Below are 20528 nucleotides of genomic sequence, written 5' to 3'. Positions count from 1 at the left end.
TGTAGACCAGGCTGGTCTCGAACTCACAGAGATCCGCCTGCCTCTGCCTCCCGAGTGCTGGGATTAAAGGCATGCGCCACCACCGCCCGGCTTTAACTTGGGAATCTTATACTTAAGTCAAAGACTGAACTATACACACACAGACACACACACACACACACACACACGCCACGGCATAGAAACCAAGCTGACTGCCTTTTCCATGTTAAACGAAAGATGGGAAAACCATTCCGGATGACCATACTAACACTGGCAGAGCTTTTGAAATCAGTGCCATGATTTCATACTGGACATAAGCTGATTTCAAAATCACCAACAAGTACTTAAAATGAAGTCACATTTCCTTAATTTTAGGAATGTCTAGGAAAATATGCCCCAAATACTGACATGTGGTATGGGTTCCTGGGCTCGTAGATGGTTTCTTTAGCTTTGTTCCTATTGTTATTTTCTGACTTCCCTAACACAAATATTAATTACTTTGCAGGGGGAAAAGGTTTGAACTGTAGCAAAATGAACTGATCCAAGGCAGCTGCATCTCGCTTGGAGAGGCAGAGAACGGCAAATACAAGCAGGTAGCTTCAACCCCAGGTAAGATAGAAGCTATTCCTTCTATCTGGTTCCTGTGGCTCAAAAGGCACAGATTGTCCCCCCACAAAATCCCAGTCATTACACTGTAAAGACGATAGGAGACAGAGAGGAAGGAAATGGTTTCGGGGACAGTGGTTTCCAGGTGTGGGGGACTGATCGTGGAGCATCACCTCTACCACCCGCCATCACTGCATCGTAGGAGCCAATCAACTTTAGCAGTGAAGCAAAGGGCATCTTAAAATGCAAAAGAGGAGAATACTTAGGTGATCTCAGCAAGAGAACTTTGAATCATCTTGGTAGATTGGCTGGATGTGCTTTGCTTGGGTTCCTGTATGTAAAATTTATGAGAAAACAGTGTGTTTATCGTAGCATGCCGCCAGGGGGGGGGGCTGCAAGCAGCCAGCCTCCTTTATAGTGTGCCAAAGATAGAGTCCCACTCACTTTCCTCTGATGCCCGGCAGCTGGTTTTGGTTGGGGTTTTCTTTTCCCTGTACAACAGTGGCAGAACATGGTCTATGCCAAAGTATAAACCAGATTTTTGCAAGAGTCAGCTTAGGAATCCATCAATAGACATCTAGACAGAGGAAATGTGAGAGGGAGATAGATCGGATGGATGGATGGATGGATGATGGATGGATGGATGGATGGATGATGGATGGATGAATGGATGCATGGATGCATGGATGGATGATGGATGGATGATGGATGGATGGATGGATGGATGATGGATGGATGGATGGATGGATGGATGGATGGATGAATGGATGGATGGATGATGGATGGATGGATGGATGGACAGACGGATGGACAAATCGAAAGGCAGGTAAAAAGATGACATGACTGATAGATACACATAATGAAATTTTATTTAGCAATAAATAGAAGATTATGTCATCTGTAGGAAAAGATCTGAGACACCACATTAAGAAAATTAGCCAGGCGCAGGAAGACAAATGTCACATTTGTTCTATGTGGACTGTAGCGGGTTAGCTTGGAAAAGGAAGCAGGGAGAAAAGGCAGGAAAGGGAGGTGGGACAGGAAAGGAGAACAGGGTGAACGCAGTCGAAGTGCACTAGACGCGCGTGAACACGCCACAGACAAAGCATTCTGTTCCTGTGCAGCAGCTCACATGCAGAGGTGAAGCAGCCTCAATAGCGGAGTGCTGCTTTGCAGGGGCTGAGCGAGGCGCCTGCCCTCCCAGGGCTAAGTGGAGCACAGACTCGAAGTCCTACAAAGTCACACGCTTGTCTAGGCCCAGCCACAGTCACCCTTTAGCAGGCACTGGTAAGAGAACTACCAAGAAATCTCCGTGTGCTTTAAGGTCTTGAAAAAGTTATTTGCGAGTTATATTTCTAGGACTAACATTAACAACAAAAACTAGTAAAAAAAAAATCTGTAAAAAAGAATTTATTGCGTTCTTTACCTCATCCTGATCCAGCATCTGTTGCTTCAGCTTCTCAGCCAGCTGGCTCTGCTGGTTAATTTCATCATCCTACAACGAAACAGCGTGTTTAATTTTTGGTTAGTTATGTCAGTTTTGATGCCCTGGTTTCCCTTCCGGAATCAGACACCGAGAGGCTAGTCCTAAGTTCACTCATTAGATGGGGGGAGGCGGGGACAGCAGGAGACAATCCTGAGAGCTTGTTGATTGGTATATTTCTTTACCCAGCTTTTTTTCCTGGGAAATGTGACATCTACAAAGAAAACCCAAATTCTGTCCATCCAGAAATCAGATGTCTGGAACTTGGGGACTGAAAGGGACTCCAGATGTATCCTTCCCCAAGCACAGATGTTAACGGAATGGACTGTCAAGCGCATCTGTGACCAGGAATGCTGCCAAGCGATGGGAAGGACGGGCCACTATTTGCGCACCAATGCCGTTTACTTAGAGTAGCAAAACTAGTGCTTTTGTGGTGTTTTCCCTCTTGGTTGGCTATCAATGGTCTTCTCAGCTGAAAGACAAAACAAGCAAACAAACCTTGCCACCAACTGGGTGTGCAGGCAGGAATGCCTCTTTCCCACTGTAGCTACTACAGTGGGAAAAACAGCAGCTCTCTTCACTGCCACTAGGTGTCGCTGCTGAGAAAGCAAGAACGCTGCGGACCTCTTTCCCTGCCAGGAAGCCACCTCTAATGAAGAAGAGGCAGCCGGGCTTGACGCCTAACCACTGAGGCAGAACGTGGCCTTTACTGCTCTGTTTTCATGATTCCAAATGAAATTTTAAGTCCAGTCTATGAAAAATGACAATGGGGCTTCAGGCTCACCTATCCTTCAGTTATGAGTGAAAACGTGCTGTTTGCTGACCTGTGTCGGGATGCGCGCACGGCAAGCAGTCAAATCCAGCTCCGTGTATTACACTGCTGTGTGCCAGGTCCTACTTCTGTGTTTTCCTCATTAACCTTACCCCACCCCGCACTGCCACGCTCTGGATCTGTTCCAGACGTGAGGTAAGAGGGGTGGATGACAGGACCTGTTTTCCACAGACATCCACAGCATGTGTGGTGGTGTCTACATCAGCGCTGGTCTGTGATTTGTGGATGGTGTAGCTAGTGCCTTCCAGAGAGCACGAGCATTCTTAGGTCCGTAGTATAGGCTTGGAACGTCCTGAGACTGTGCCTTGGTCTTTCCTACAAACGGGTCTCAGTGTCTCTGCTCAGAAAGCCCATTTGCCTGACCTTTATACGCCACTGTTCCATCAATAATCATAAAAATATTGATGGTGTTCTTCCCCACTCAGATTGCCGGCAAAACTAGAGAAATGACAGCACAGCAAACCTGCCAAGAACGGGCGCCCCTAGCTAACTTGCCATTTTGTAGGACATGTTTCTCCTCACCTCCATATACTTAGCATGGCAGTTACAAGGATCAAGTCTGTATTTCTGTTCCTCAGCACAAGAAGGGTAAACAGCTTAACATAACAGACCCAGAGAGCGCGCCCTAGGGATCCACTATCTCATCTCTCCCCTAAGACAAATAAGAAAAACCTGCCCCTGAGTGACAGAAATGAGAAGGGAAGGGCAAGGTTCCTTGCGCTCATGGCAAAGCCTGAAGATGCACCTTCCTCCCTGGCAGGTGACAAGCTGAGATGTGATTTAAAAGGGGGGGCAGCCCCATCCCGGAAGGATGGAAACAGGACTCCATCAGAGAGCAAATCAGCACTAGCATCATTTCCCGACGCAGATTCACCCTTTTGGATGGCAACCTTCTAAGGATTTAGTGCTGTCTATTCTGACTTCATTTTCATCTCCTAAGCCTTTCTGAATAAGGTATGCCATGCTTTCTGCAGGTCGAGTGTATCTCTTAGGACATGTTCAAGCACGCTCACACCGAGATTACAGATTTCAATGCACTTTTCGAAAATTAATTTTGTAGTGGGACTATCTTATACATGAGATAATACGGTCACCTCAGTTGTCAAAAGGTCACTGGTGACCTTTAATTCTGGAGATGTTTTTGCTACACAATAATTAGTGCAGTACGTGATCGACTTGCCAATCCTGAATTCACTGTCTCCAATGAGAGACAGGGCCAACATCAATATTTGAATGCTATAACCCAGCTCCCGTTATACTGACAGTCCTTTGACGTCACCACATGACATGGCTTCTCCATCAAGCAAAGAGAACACACAGAGGAGACTAATGAGGAATCTAGTAGTTATACTATACTCTTATATACAAAGATAGCACGCATTGCTATCTCTGAAGTGCCACTCGGGAGTCCTGAGTAACAGATGAGGATAGCACACAGGCAAGCAGGGCATCTCCCTGGGGCTTCTTATCATTAAGTCACAGATCTACTACAGAGGGCGCGCTTTTCCATCAAACAGCTGGAGCTTGGGGCGTAGCTGTCCTTAGACCCATGAGGAACAGCACAGAGGGTTTGGGAGAAACTGGGTTCTCTTCCTCCCACTGCATCATAAAAAGATTCACTAAAGATGACCAATTTCTTGGTCATCTTGAGGTCAAAATGAATTGAGTGTGGGGCTCGGGGTCAAGAGCTAGGAAAACCCATTCCTGCTCTGCCACCAATGGGCTGGGAAAACTTAAGGCAGACACATGCAGCTACCCAGGTTAAGGCTTCACCTCCCTCCAGACACTTCCAGTCCTAGCATTCCATATCCAAGAAGATGCTATGACCCAGCCATGCATTCTCAAAACACCTAACGGCCTAAATCACTAGAAGCAGGCAGCCTTCTTTTAGAGTCTCTGAGGGAACCCACAAGGATGACAGCGGAGGGGACATAATCGAGCAGCGCACACACACGATTGGCAGTGGACCACGGGCTTGATGCCCTCCAGGACATTGCTTCTGGGCTCTGTTCTCTCCCACACCTCAGCATCACAGAGCCAATTCCGAACCGCCATCCAAGAATCTATAGATACCAGAATCTATGAGGTGGGGAAGGGATTCTATCTGGTTTTCTTCACTGTTCAAAACAAAACAGTTCTTTGGAGAAATCAGGAAGTTGGATTAAAAGATTAACTTCCTATTGATCTCCTTTTGCATTGGGATCTTGAGTGTAAGACACAGGTAAAATAAAGGCGAAAAGTCCACGAAGGGCATGAGGGGCAAAGTAAGTACCCGGTTCTCATGGGTGTGGGGATTTGTGAGATAGGTTTTTGGAAGGGTAGGATTTAATCTTTGGGGGTCATATTAACTCCCAGAACTACAAAACAAGTGGAAGGAGCATCCTCAAGACAGCCAGTCACATTCAGCTTGCAAAGGTGATACCAGACTCTGGGCTTTACCCCAAAGACAGAGCCCTGTGAGATTAATGGTGACATTCCCAAAACTAAGCTATTACATCCAGGCCAGAGGTGTCCCCATGGCACCTGAGCTGAAACACCAGAGAAAAGATTAAACCAGACTGACAATATCAGCAACCTTGATGAAATGAACTGAAAGAGCTTAGGGTATCCCGGGGGGGGGGGGGGGGGGGGGGGGGGGGGGGGGGGGGGGGGGGGGGGGGGGGGGGGGGGGGGGGGGGGGGGCAATGTGCCGGGATCACATGACACGCTCATTTAGTCTCTGTGCCTCAGGGGTTCCTAACTGGACCCTACTGGGGATGACTGGTCCATGCTGTGTGTGAAGTCTTTCTCGTTATTCCAACCTTCGCAGTTACTCAGTTACGTGACTTACCGGAGCCCTAAAAGTTTGTCCCAGGATTAAATATCCCCAATTAGCATGGTCAAACTACATCACTCAACTATCTACCTCTGAAAAGGGCTTCACAGCAGAAAGGCCATCGTCTCTAATGTGATTAGGTCTGAAACTCAGGGCCTTTGAGCCATCTGATTAAAGTCCCACTTGAGTCCTCGGAGTCACCTGCCAGGCCTGTGCTACTGTTGACTTTTTCAAGAAGAAAAGGAAAGAGGCAAGTGCACCCACGCACACTCACACGGCCCTCCTCTCCTGCAGCAATCTACACAGACAGATCGCTCTAAAGGTGAGCGCTTGTCTACCTAGACCACCTGCCCCCAACTTCCTGGTTCTTCTAATCACTCCTCCATGAAGGTTTCTACTCCCACAGCAATCAAACCAGAAACCGGGAATCAGGAAGCCAGAATCCACAGCGGTCTGCAGCCCCATCTCAGCTCCAGGGGGCTTGGTGCTGGATGTGCTTGCGACCGTCTGTCTGTGCCCCAGGGTGAAGGTCTCTGGCTAACACATATAACAGGCATGCAGAAGCTGCCTCTGTCAGGAAGCCCTGGCCCCACAAAGCCAAGGAAAAGCAGGATAAAAGTCTATTGCCTCCGTCTTCATCCTGTATCTCTCTTTACTTTGTGTCAGTCACCTGATTAATTCTGCATATAAGCATGTTAATAACTCGGGGGGTATTTACCTCAAAACCTGTGCTATCTAAGCTATCTTGTCCCCTTTCAAGTCTGAAGGCCCAAACAGAAGAGTAACTGAGGTACTTTATAGTAAGGTTTTCCAGGGTCCTTTCCCAGACCCCCTCAAAGGTCCCTGAGTGTCCGCAGTCACTAACCTAAACCTGTAGTGCCTGGGGTTCTAGTAAGAGGAAAGTCTTGCAGACACGTTACCACATGTTCAAATGAGAGCAGTCAACCCCTAGGAACTGACTTGTCCGTCCGTTCCCTCCCCCTCAGATGCAATAAGTACCCTGGAGAGCCAAAACTGAGACAGTGGCCACGCCTTGACCAGGACCGCTTCATTACGCACCTTTTGCCTCCCGCCCCAGCGCCTCCCCTGTTTAGCCCTGAAGAAGGAGCTGGGGTCATGGAGCCCCGCATGCCTTCTTCTCCCTGAAGTGGCAACACTGATGGAATCTTCCTCTTACTTATCTCTTTGCCATTAAGAGATAACATGACTTATCTCTTTAACTGTGACTGAGTGGCGTCTTTGGGGCCCATGGAGACAGAGTTCTTGCCCTGAACCACAGACCTTATCGTCAAGCTGCCGGTACAGACTGGAGATCTCCTCGTCGTACTTCTCCTTCTCGGCGGAGATGCCGACAACGACGGGCGTGATGTTGTCTATGATGGGTGTGTTGTCGCAGGGCTCCAGGTTCTTTTGGTCCTTGGCACTGATTTGTTCGTCTTCAGGCACAGCTTCCCCTGAGAAAACACAGCAAGTGGGGTGCTGAGGACTAAAGAAATCAAGCATGCAACCCTCCAGGAAGAATTCTAAAAATAGTCACCCCAGTGACAAACGCACAGCAGACACAATAAAGAGGCCTTGTGTAGAGCTGACGTCTGTTCTTTCTATTTGGGAAGAAAGGTGTAGCTAAATGGCCAATTCTGGACCAAGGATGCACTGCAGAAGTCAAACAGATCTACTGGTCACAGCTCTGGTAACAGGCCCAAGCCCAGCACTGCCAGGGAGCTCCTGCACGCATTTTCTTTTAGTGGAGAAATATGCTAGTACTTATCAGAATCATATTCTCTCTAGTCTCTGATTCAAAGGGAACCAGACCTCTGAGGCATCCTAATCACCAATTAATTATGTTACTGTGTCATTAGTAGAAACAGTCAAAGCAAGGAACACAGGGCCACTGTTTAACTAGAACGCTGTGGGACCCCAGTCCTGCCAACCTGAGACTCTCAGGAGCCAGGGGGAGGAAGTCAGGGCAGCTTCAACTCAAGGACCGGACCTGTCCTGTGTAATCACTCTCTCCACCACCACGATCTCCCCCAGGAAGCCTGGATTAATTGGCTCTGCTGGAGAGTTCAAATAGAATAATTTCTTGTGATGTCAGGTAGTCCCAGGGAAGGAAGAAAAAAAAAAAAGACAGCCAATCTAGAATCCATACACTTCTCAGCCTGCAGAGCAGGCTTTGCTAGGCCTTCAAAGGAAGCCCTGCTCAACTTGGCCACGCAAATGTGGGGAAAGGCACAGACCTCAAGCTGACCGAGGGCTGCCCCAACAGCAAAAGCATCAGGCACAGACAGAATGTGAAAAACAGATGCCATGAAACCACGCCGCCTGCCTTTTTCAACTGTCTCTCTGAAAAGCAAACCTCCACCGACCAGACTTCTCGACCACAGAGTTTACCAGCGACTTCACACTCTCATTCCAGCCCCTGTGCCTTAGGACAGCCCAGGCCTCACTCAGCTTCTCAGTCCAAATTATCCGTTCTACAAAAATTTCCCCGCCCTGAGCCCAAAGTGGGAACAAAGACAGAAGACCTGAGATCTTCATCTGTACTTTCATGAACAGTGTATGTCATGGCTCGGGGAACCCACCTGAACACAGTGCACATTATCTCCGTGTAAGCAAAACACTGCGAGGGCCTGGATTGCTGCTTGTATGCAGGCTTCCATGGAGGTAAAGCTAGCATGAATGATCTCACTTTTGTGCCAGTACCATTTAAAACAGCACCGTGAAGCAGAGCCTGGGTAACCCATGCTTCCCTGCATGTAAAGCTAAGCCTCCCTACCTTCCCCCTTTGACTGGAATATATACTATGCATATACTTTTCTCTGAAATTATTGACCTGAAATAAAACTGGAAGATCATGGTGGCCTTTTGGCTGAACCTGGACCAAATCAGTATCTTGCCAAACACCAATCCCTGGCTTAAAATGTTCATCAACAACCTTAGGGTGAAGAAGGGTTTTATTCAATTAAAGAATCTATATTCTCTACAGCCTGTTAAGCCCAGGGGCTATGAGAACAGTGAGAGAGATGAGTGGATGGCTGGCTGGACAGATGGATGGGTGAGTGGATGGATCAGGATGAACGCCGTTTCCAACCACACAGAGAACTCAGAATGTGCCCTCAGACAGCCCAGCAATGTGCAGCACATACCAGAACCGTGGAAAGCCTCTTCCTCCTTTCCAATTCTGCCCCCGTTACGGAATCTGCCCCTGACACCTGGGATTTGTCATGCCCTGCCTATGGTTGTATTTTGGATTTTTTCAGAAATAGCTTCTAAAATTTGGGAAACACCGCAATTCAGGGCACTGTGAATTTAACCTTTCTGCTTCAACATGCTGAAGGTGAGGTTCTTAATTGTATGAACCGAGAAACCCGTCAACCATAACCATATCATCCACAGATTCAGTCACTGCAGGCAGAGATAAGATCCACAAACATCTGGAAGAGATGCACTTCCTATGGCCGGACAGGCAATGGCATCTGGAGGCTAGGCGAACTAAGGGCTGCCCATGGGTGCTTTGTTTTGTAGGGACCAAGGATTCACTCCTGTGACCCACAAATGACCCGATCAAACCAAAAGTCACAGATCTGATTCCCCCTAAAACTTCCTTCTCTGTCATCTACAAACGACAGCATTACCGAGACGTAGGTGACGCCCTGGTTACAGAGGTCCAGCAAGATGACGATGCTGCTATGGGCCCCCTGAAAATGATCATTAGGCTCTCACGTCTCCAGTGCTGCAGCGCGGTCCTGAAGCCACACTACACATTTTCATGGCCTGATTAATCACAGGCCCATAGCCTGCTTGGCCTCTCCATTTGCTTTTTATAAAGGAGAAGAGGAAACAGCCCGGCTTGCTCGCCGAATCATTCTACTAAAGACAGTGGATGTCACAAGCACGATTGGCACCACAGTCTCAAGTACCACCCCGTTCTTCCTCTGCTCCCCAGCACGGGGGCAGCTGCAGATGCTTGGTAGTTCCCATTATTTTTTACTTTTATGCTGAATTAATTTTTCTAGTAGATTCAAAATACCTGTGTGGCCAGTGCTCTTTTCAAAAACACCAGTTACGCAAGTCCATTTCAGGGCTATTTTTATCATTATTAAAAACGGTGCTTAAAAGCCACAGCGGTCTTTCTGGTTTCTCATGAGCGCTCCTCTGAATCAGCACGTCCACACCTCCCACAAGCTGCATGTAAACAGCGAGCTCTCGCCAGTTCATATTCTAAAGGTCAGGCAGGCATTAGTTTTTGCAGCAGCCATTCAGATGGAGCTGAACAAGGCAGCCACACGCAGAAGCAGAGGCAGCACCGCTCCTGCCCAGAGAGGAACCAAAGGGTTTCCAAACACCGCCGCCCTTCAAAGAGGCTGGGAATGATTTCCAGAAGCGACCCTGGTAACTACGCTGTCTGGGGACTGTAAATTCCCAACACCAGGCAAGAGCCGACACCAGGGAATCTGTCTCCATGGCAATCTCACCGTGTTAATCGAGACTATCCCCTGCACTGTAGTGTACTCCACAAGATGATTACAGAGTAACTGATGGAAAACAGAGAGGAGAAGCTGTGAGCCAACCCGGAGAAGGATAACGCCCCGCAATCAGCTGGGAAGAAAGACCACCAAGTGAAGATTAGCAACGATTTTTATTTCCCTTCTGCTTTATTAAAAGCAGATTTCTTTTAGCCCGGCCCACGAGGCTTGTACCTGCTGTCTATAGAAGAGCTTAATAACCTTGGAGAACGTCTGGTTTTCTAAGCTGAAAGGCCTCCTTTCTTTAAATAAGCATCCTGGCATTTACTATTGTCAGCTGTAATTACCTTTAAGGACGGAAAAGATTCGTGTTTACACGGGAGCATTCACTTGGAGCATACCTATAAGGCTTGCAGAGCCTTCTAATTATAAAACGAAAACCCCTGGAGAGCATAAATAACATTTCTGCAGAAATGGAAATCCATCAGTTTCGAGGCATGAGAATGGCAGACCACCACCACCAACAACAACAAAATCTCATTAGGTCTATTAGTTAAAAATTCTAAAATGGGCTCATTTGGTTCCTTTTTTTTCTTTAGGAATACCACCAGACTGCCAGGAAATCATTAAAATTTCACACATGAAATAGCAACAAGCCAGTTATTCTTTTCCTACACTGAGTTCCTGAAGCCTCTGGAGAACACAGGGAGGTAATTGCATTTTCTCAGCCACTCCGGGGCAGGGATTTGCAGGTCACTCACAGCTTCCACCAGAAACCACTGTAGATCTGGCCAACGAGGTGTTTTGTTTTAATACCAATTAAACCGGCCTAGTGGCAAACCTGATGGTAAGCAGCTTCTGTATGGGAGACGCTAAGAGGAAATCATCAAGTTGCCAGATGGGCAGGAGCAGCTGGCTACAAGATGTCATTACATAAATGTGAAGTTAAAAAAAAAATCATTCCTTTATGAGACTGTTTTGCATCCTTCACCCTTGTTCCTAAAAATACTGTAAGCAGCTCCTGATGTCCCTTTATCCCGTCTAAAGCAATTTTCTAATGTACTGGCTAACCAGATCCTGTGGCCTCTGACATTCATGACCTTTTGAGCAGGCCACGTGGTTTGCAGAGCAGTCGGTATTCTAATTAGTTTAGCTGCGCTCTCCGAGGAAGAAAGGCGAACTAAGCAAATTAGACATCCTGACTGTCGCACTCATTCCTGAGAGCTCACACCTACACATCCAAGAGTGGACCCGCCTCTCCCACAGACTCGAGGCTGAAAGAGCAAATCTCAACAGGCATAGTGATCAGCTCCTGAAACTCCTGCACTCCGGCAAGCTAAGGCAGGAAGGAGGAGGATCAAAGGTCAAAGCCAGCCTGGGCCACACAGCAAAATCCTATCTACAGAAAGTCAAACAAAAGAAAGCATTTACTAGCATGGTTTCCACAGAAGACATAAATCAAAGCCCTCTCTACTCAGCTTGTATCTTGGTATTCAACAGGAGAGGCGGCAGACATACCAGATGGCCTTTCCCCTGTCAGCCTGACACCTGGACTTCTGTAGGTTTGTTTTTGTTTTTGTTTTTTGACATGGACCTCTGTAAACATTTTGGTTTAGGAGCCGACAACACACCTTAGCAGGTAAAAGTGCCTGTTGCCAAGCCTATCCCCCGAGTTCAGTCCCTGGGACCCAGAGGGAGAGGACGAACTCCTGAAAGTTGTCCTCTGTCGTTCACAAGAGAAGAGGGAAGTGTGGCATGTACATGAATATATGCATGTGTACACACACACACACACACACACACACACACACGCACGCATTAAATATAAAACTTTTAGAGTTTTGACAATAGTGAAAAAATTAGCCGTGAATTTGAAAGAAAGCAAGGAGGAGGAGCGCACGGGAGTCTGGAGGGAGGAGACAGAAGGTAGAAAAGCTGAAGTAAATTAATCTCAAAAACAAAATAAGTTTCAATTTTAAATTTGGGTTTGTTTTTTAGTTTGGTTTTCCCTTTGTGTTTTCCTTTTTCTAAGAAATTACCTTTTATTTGCTTATCCATGATTTTAAAAAGAGAAAACAATAACGAGTTGAGACTAGACAGAGACAGCGCTGTACCCTCTCTCGTTACTCCTTTCGAGGCAGGGGCGGTCTGCAGCCCAGCTGGCTTTAACCTGGACTCGTCCCTCTTCCGCCCCTAGGAGGCTGGGAGGTGAGCTGTGATGTACGTGTGAGCTCCAGGTGCGAGCACCGTGCTGGCAGTCGATTTCTTTTAAAAATTACATTGACGTATTTACGTAGCGTACGTCCACACACAAACACGTGTGTCATGGCATCCACGTGCAGGTGGAGCACCATCCACAGCGGATCCTCGCCTTTCACCCCAGGGATGCAGCTCAGGTTCTGTCACACCATCAAAGCCTTTCCCAGCACATTTGCCCCACTTCCATCCTGGTCCTCCAAATCTCCAAAACGGTGTGGAAAACAAACCCCTGAAAAGAATCCATCCTCCTGTTGTCACCACGCCGGTCTCGTGTTCAGGTGCTTTTCGGATTCTGTGAGCCCTTTATATTCTTCCCAGGCTGGCTTTCTATGAAAGCTGGGCAGGGTCCATCACGGCTGCTACTTACAACCGAGGACAAGAAACTAGCTCCTTGGAGAATTAAGTCATGGCAGGGAGGTGACTCTCTCTTGTTAATAATAATTAATTATCAATAATAATAATAACAACAACAACAACGATGTGGCCAAGCAGAGGTGGCGCAGACCTTTAGTCCCAGCACTCAGGAGTGAGAGGCAGGTGGATATCTGAGTTCTAGACCAGCCTGGGCCACAGAGAACAACAACAACAAAACAAAAACAAAAACAAAAAACCAACAAGAAGGTGTGGCCTCTCCTTAGGTCCCTATACATGTGCACAGAGCTAGCATCCCTCAATAGCAATGCCAAAATGAACTTGCAGAATATATGCTCCTCGTCACAGGTCCTTTGAGAACAAAGGTCCAACCGTGTGTATATGCAGGAGAGAACTGCACAGCTTGCGATGCTGATGGGGCTGCCATCTTTGTCACTTGGAGCACTATGACAAAGTACCCCAGGTGGGGGTCTTCTAAGCAGCAGAAACATTTCCCATGACTTAGAAGTTGGAAGACTGAGATCATAGTGGCAACACAGCCCTGCCCTTGGATGGGATTGGGGGAGCTCTTCCAGGTTTGCAGACGACATCTCTTGAAGCACAGTGTCATAGGAATCACATAAGGCACTAATTCTCAAGAAATAATCACCTCCCGTGCTGGCTAGGTTTATGTCAACTTGATACAGACTCTTGTCAATTGAGAGATGGGAACCTCAGTTTAGAAAATGCCCCTATAAGCTTGGCTTCAGGCCTTATTTAATCTTAATTATAGTCTTAATTAGTAATTAATGTGGGAGAAACAAGTCTGTTGTGGGCGGGGCCACCTTTGGGCTGGTGGTCCTGGGTTGTATAAGAAAGCAGGCTGAACAAGCCATGGCAACAAGCCAGTAAGCAGCTCCCCTCCATGGCCTCGGCATCAGTCCCTGCCTTCAGGATCCTGCCCTTGTATGAGTTCCTGCCCTGACTTCCTTCAGTGATGGACAATATGGAAGTGTAAGCCCGATAAACCCTCCTCCCCACATAGCCTTCAACTGTGGTGTTTCATCACAGCAGTAGAAATCGTAACCAGGACAACTCCCACAGAAACCACTTCCTATTACCATCATGGCGGCAACTGTGGCTTCAACATGTACTTTGGAAAGAACACAAACTTTCAATGCATACTGTCAATCAAACGTCGGAGGTTGAAAATTGGTCCAGGTGGAGGTAGGAGGATTCAGACCCTTGGAGCAGCCTCTAGGCATGTGATAAGGTAGTTAGGATTTTATGCCTTTTCAGTGCTACTTGTCTGGGAATGCCTCTTTATTAGGCAATGTCTTGTTTCACTTGTCATTACCAACTGGGTAAGACAGGTGCCCTTACTTCTTCATTCATCTGCCTGCATCTGATTGGCAGCTGATTTCCTCCCGCCTCGTATTGCCCCCACATTCTCTATGACAGCAAGTGACAAAAGCCCCAAAGTTTTCAGGCACATCTGCACACACATACAACGTCTTCCTTACTCTCTCACAGCTGGAATAAAGTAGTGAAACTTATGCAGTATAAGCGCACCATGCAAGAAAAGAAATACCTTTCCCGGGGCAGGCACACATTGACAGTGCTTCTAGAACTTGTTAGGATCTCAGTGTGGAGATATCAATACCCAAAGAATGTTGAAGTAAATAAGAGAGCTGCCTCCTAGCAGTTTAGACACAATGCATGTGTGCCATATTTCAAAAGGAACCGACAATATCCTGCCACTCTGATTCGAGCTGAGAGAGCTGACGCTGTCTTCACCCTAGTTTTTCCTCTATAAGTCTATCAAGCCTCGGGACTAAGTACAAGGACTGGGGCAGGACAGCACCGAAGGGCTTTCAGCCCACTCCCCCTCTGGGATGACACTTTCTCACGCATCCCATTGACCTGCATGCAATCGCTAGTGCTTGCTTTATGTGTAGGCAGCACCGATAATGGAAGGGGCTGGACTTGGGTTAAGATTACAGCTCTCTTCCGGGACAGGCTCCAAAGCTACATAGACACCCTGCCCCCAAAAACCAAAAAAAAAAAAAAAAAAGAAAGAAAAGAAAAGAAAAGAAAAGAAAAGAAAAGAAAGAATAGCTCTCACTAGATGGTTGGTGACTCTTGCCTTAATCCCAGCACTCAGGCAACAGAGGCAGGCGAATCTCTGTGTGTTCGAGGCCAGCCTGGTCTACATAGTGAGGTTCAGGACAGCCAGGGCTGTTACACAGAGAAACTTTGTCACACACAAAAAGAATTACAGCTCTCCCAGAGACCAAGGGGCCATTAACCCTTGAGAGGAGACCAAACCTGGCCCTGGTTTGTTATGCATGTGGTACACGCCAACATATCACGTGCTGCGCAGTTGACCAGTGACACAGCACCTCACCTTCATCCAAGGACCACTCCAGTCTTCTTACTTGGCCTCACTACGCTCCCCTATAGTAATTCCACCTATACAGAGTTCCACCTATAGTCTTAGTTCCAAACCTATAGTCTCTATCAGGTGAGGTTCTCTGCACTTAAAAGACCACTGTGTCCAAAGGGGAAAAAAAGTCTCTTCTACAATACAAATATTAACAAGGGTGTCTGCAGAACATTCTCCCATCTCAGCCGGCCAGTGGTTACAAGGCCATAGGCTGTGGGGCTCCATCAATCTCCGCTTCCTCTCTTCTCTCCACTATCACTATCGGGGCCTTGCCTCTCCCTGGGCCTTCAACCACTACCGAAAGATCAGGAAGTCCCTGAACTCCAGAAGGTCAGATCTATGCCTTACTTTCCCCAAATTATGTAGCTTAAAGTTTTATGTAGGCTCCCAACAATCGACACAGAAAATCGTACTTTTTAAAGACATACAATGTGGGTGAAGTGGGCCGACCGGTTAAAGGGATGGCATATGCCCGGGCCAAGAGCGGGATACAGGACGCCAAAGAAATGTTAGGCATGCAGGAAACCAGGCAAAGGAGGCAGGGCAGGTTCCACAGGGTGCCACCGGATGTTAGGCAAGAGATGGGAAATGCCCAACTCACAACGCTTCTAAGGCCAGTGGGCCAACCCTTCACCGAGGGCTTTACTAATTTGCCCAGGCATCCCACCGGGAACTGACCCCAAAGGATTCTAGCAATACAGCAAAGCTCCCCAGAGCCTCCGCCTACCCTGTTTTCTACACTTTCCACTTTTCTGCCCCTGCCAATCTGCATGGAATTGTCACCCAGCACAGGTGCTGAGTTATTCAATTATTTTAGCAGCTTTTGAAACACATGTGTAGCTAGAAATGCTTCTAAAAAGAGGAAAATCCTGTTATTTAGGCTACTGGGTCAATTTCTGATCCTCTCTTGAATTCTTGTTTGCCTCATAACTGCTTCTGAATTAAATAAGCAGCCTGCTGACACCGAATCCTTGCTAGCAAGACGCAGCAGCAAACACCATCACCAGCAATCCACTTCCAGCTCACTGCGCAGTTGCAAAGAGGCGAGCTACGTCCAGGTGTGTTCAGCAGCTCCCAAGCTCCCACCCTCAGGGCACTACAGGCCGCAGGAGCTGCTGAAATACGCACACCCCAGGGAAGCAAAGGATCTGAGGAAGAAATGACTGCCAGCTCTTCCCATCCTCTGACACGCGGCTCCAACCTGCCTTGCTCCCAGATTAAAACAGACCGCTACCTTCTGAGCTCTGTCATAATGCTGAAGTCACCAAAATAATCTGTCTGCCCTGGGATCTGGAAGCCACTCCTAACACCTCTCCCACAATCCACCCACCCGTGGCACGCCAGCTCTCTGAGATATTTTCTCCTATAGAACAAACCAAAGAGACTGTTCACAAAGGGGGGAAGCTAGTCATGAAGCAAGCCTGTCAGAGTCCATTTTAGAACAGTTTCTTTAGCCTTCTCTCTTTTACTCAGAACAACTTGACAGAGAGTCAGGTTAGAAAAGACAAGTACTTGCCTGAGGTGACTTTTAACCCCAAAGAAATAGCAAGACTGAAGCAAATCCTATTTTTTCATTTAGTCAAAGCAATCTGTTTGAGTCAAAACAAACTCTCAGACCTCGTCCCGTAAACATCAATCCAGGTTCCCCGAGAATGCAGGACAGTAACATACAGAAAGCAGAGCACTGGGAATAGGTTCAGGTCAGCTGGGGAACTGCACTCTCAAGCAAGTGCTTGATGCTCAACACAAGGACCTGAATTCCATCTCAATAACGCACATAAAAATATCAGGCATGGTAGCAAGCGCTCAGAATCCCAGAGCTGGGGAGGTGTGGACATCTGGTCCATGGGGGCTCGTTCATTAGTCTAGACCCTGTCTCAAAGTCCTCCTGGGTAGAACACCCACAGCTGTCCTCTAGTTTCCACATGTATGTGTAAACACATGTTCTATACACACACACACACACACACACACACACACACACACACCTCCCAATACATGTATACCCTCCCGATACATGTGAAACCCTCCATACACAGAGAGATTGGCTCAGGCCACCTTGCCCACACCACTGTATAGGTGTGTATAGGCTATATCATATACTATATCATACACACACACACACACACACACACACGATATAGCCTTTATCTTGTATAGGCTGCAAGATGGAACGAGACATGCCACGGTGCCAAGGAATATAAAACATATTAGTAAAACAAAATAATAATACTCTTGTAATCACAGAAACGGGAAATGCTTGAGTTCCACAATCACCGCCTTCCTTGGGAGGCTTCAGGATGCAACAGTCGCAGAAAGGAGACAGCGCATGCCCCTGCCTCAGCCCCGCACCGTTCATTCTCACCATTCCTCCACCTGTTCAGCTCCATCTCCAGATGCTGGATGACACTCTTCAGGGCCTTGTTCTTCTCTTTCTCCTTCTCATATTTCTTCTTCCATTCTTCTGCTGTCAGCTCCAAGTTCACAGACACCGTATTCTTGATGGTCTTCGCTCTGGGGTTAAAACACAAGGAATCAGTTCTGGGAACAACCATTAGCACTTACTGATTTTTTATAATCAAGCCCCAGATTCCATTCATATTTTTTATATTTATTTATTTATTATGTATACAATATTCTGTCTGTGTGTATGCCTGCAGGCCAGCAGAGGGCACCAGACCCCATTACAGATGGTTGTGAGCCACCATGTGGTTGCTGGGAATTGAACTCAGGACCTTTGGAAGAGCAGGCAATGCTCTTAACCTCTGAGCCATCTCTCCAGCCCCTTCCCTTCATACTCAAAAATGAACTGGGACAGCAGAGACTTCCTGTGGCATCTACCTAACAACTCTCAAAGCTGGGTCAATAGCACTGCTACTTCATTTAAAAAAAAATTCTTTTTAGTATGTGTGTATGTTTCTGTGTATGCGTGTCTGTGAGTGTATGTATAGGTGTGTACAAGTGCATGTGTGTGTGTGTGTGTGTGTGTGTGTGTGTGTGTGTGTGTGTGTGTGTGTGCATGTACACGTGCTCCCGTAGAGGCCAGAAGAAGGCATTGGATCCCTGGAAGCTGGCGTTATGGGTACTAAGGCCTGAACACTGGTCCTCATGACAGAACTAAAAGCACTCTTAACTGCTGAGCCATCTCTCCAGCCTCACACTGTCACTCTTTGAGGCTCCCAAACCATCCTGTCCTTTTCTCCTTCACATTCCATCAGCCTTTCAATCCAATGGACTTCTATTCCAACTGTGGCTCAGGGTCCCGTCTTGTCTAAGTTCCTCTGTTTTCAGCCCGAAGGTTATAGGCTTATCCCAGTGTTCAGCATGTTCCTTTAAGCATCCCACAGACCACTGCTGGGTTCATCTTCTAAACAGAATTCCCATTTAATTCAATAAGCATTTCTCAAACACTAGAGACAAACCAAGACAGATGGGCAAGGTCCCCAGTCCCTTAGAGCTTGGGGTTTCTTATGCCAGTGACAAAACTGAGCAATCAGTTACTTCTCTGATTTGTCATTGGTGCCTAGAAATAAAGTGCTGGGCACATGCCAACACATGGCTATAGAGCAGGTGGGCCACATATGAGGGAGGCTGACTGGTGGACGCCATGGTTTCCAACTGATCCCTTCATCAAAGGCGAGGATCACCACGCTAGAGTAAAGGGCCGGTTGTTCTCAAATCATCTCTTGGTTTAAAAATAGCCAGAGTTTGGGATTTTTAACATTTGTATTTTCCAAATTTAGAGTGTTTTTAGCAAAAATAATGCATGGCAAGCATGCAACACGGGCACTGTTTTTCATGATCTCCTAGGGCACGGGGCTGAGGGGGTATCATGCCCTGTGCACAGCAGCTGGACAGCTAGTGAAAAGAGAAGCTGGGAAGAAAAGACAAACACCAGCATCTGTACTAGGTGAGATTAAACAAAAGACTCGGCTCACCTAGGTCGGCACAGAAATGGACAGGTTTAGCCACATCCTAAAAAAAGTGGGTAACTCGTGTAGGAGTCCATTTGCTACTTACTTGTTAGGCAGGTAAAGCCCGTGTGAAAATATATGATGTTCTCTTACTTGCTATTGACATTCTCACTTTAATTTCCAAACAGTTTTAGGGCTGTCGTGTTTGCTGGTTCGGCTGATGTGTCATCCAGGTAAATTACCGTTGTCATCAAATGACATTCGGGACCTGATTTCTATTTTGGTGCAAGAAACTCAACAGTCCTTCGCAGTTCTACAGATGTCGTTCCGAAATTAATTCTGAAAGCAGAAAACTAAATAGCCCAACTGTTGAAAGAGGAGTTAAACCACTTCAGTGTTGGACTCACTAAAGAATTAGGATCATTTTCATTTGCCATAGCTTGAGGCTGCTCTCTCCGGAACTGTCTCAGCTCTAATTCTTCAAGGGCAGTAATTTTATTACTATGTTACTATGTTGCTGTCTGCCATTCTCACCCCGCCTCCCAGCATCCTCGGGCAGTGCTGAGGCAGGAATACAAGCACAGGCACAGCAGCGCCCGTTCCGCGATCAACTCAAGGCACAAAGTGAAAAAGATCGCTCATAGCTAAAATGCCTGCTGTCATTGAGGGATATACTTTAAGACTCCCAATTCTACTTAAGTCATAAACAGTCCCCAGATGGCCCCAATGGTACCAGAGGGGAAAGGTTGGAGCCCCTGTGCTGTCCCCAGGCAGAGTTAGTCAGGGGTACATTCTTTAAGCAGACCTATCAAGGTTTTTGCAGGGAAACTGATTCTGATTTCTGAGCTGCCCCGAACATTCTTTTTCTTCTGTTTCTGGAGTAAGCAGAGTCTTGACAACGCAGAGATGACCCACACATCTTGCACAATATGCAGAGATTAACAAAAGTACGGAAGGGTGCAGAGAAACACCGGCAATGTAGCGCCATTATTAGAAGACACGAGAGAAGCCTCAAAAAGAGAACTAGACGAGATAATTTGCTTGTGGGACCCATAACGGCCTGGGGTCTTGGGCAATCCAGCCCAAAATGAGTCTTCAGGGAAATAAATACCTGGCATTCATTCCCTCTGTCCTTTTTGATCACCTACCCATGTTTTTTCCTTACTGGCCTGAAACCACCCAGCTCTGCGCCACTGCCATCTGATCTAAGGGAAGTGCACACACCACCCAGCTCTGCACCACTGCCATCTGATCTATAGGAAGTGCACACACCACCCACCTGTGCACCACTGTTATCTAATCCATGGGAAGTGCACACATTGCCCAGCTGTGCACCACTGCCATCTAATCCATGGGAAGTGCACACACTGCCCAGCT

The 20528-nt window shown here is 47.2% G+C and overlaps 1 protein-coding gene across 1 annotated transcript in view; it reads right to left on the bottom strand.

Moving 5' to 3' along the window:
- Kif5c (kinesin family member 5C) overlaps positions 1-20528 on the bottom strand; it is a 159914-nt gene that overhangs the window by 46670 nt on the left and 92716 nt on the right. The window contains exons 11-13 of the mRNA XM_005346393.3: positions 17603-17751; positions 6997-7169; positions 2012-2080 (exon numbers count right to left, since the gene is read on the bottom strand). Of these exons, the coding sequence (XP_005346450.1) occupies positions 2012-2080; positions 6997-7169; positions 17603-17751 (391 nt within the window). The remainder of the gene's footprint in view (positions 1-2011; positions 2081-6996; positions 7170-17602; positions 17752-20528) is intronic.

This window comes from Microtus ochrogaster, chromosome 4 (genome assembly GCF_000317375.1).
Source record: "Microtus ochrogaster isolate Prairie Vole_2 chromosome 4, MicOch1.0, whole genome shotgun sequence".
Taxonomy (NCBI): Eukaryota; Metazoa; Chordata; class Mammalia; order Rodentia; family Cricetidae; genus Microtus; species Microtus ochrogaster.
This window is presented reverse-complemented; position numbering and strand designations above follow the sequence as displayed.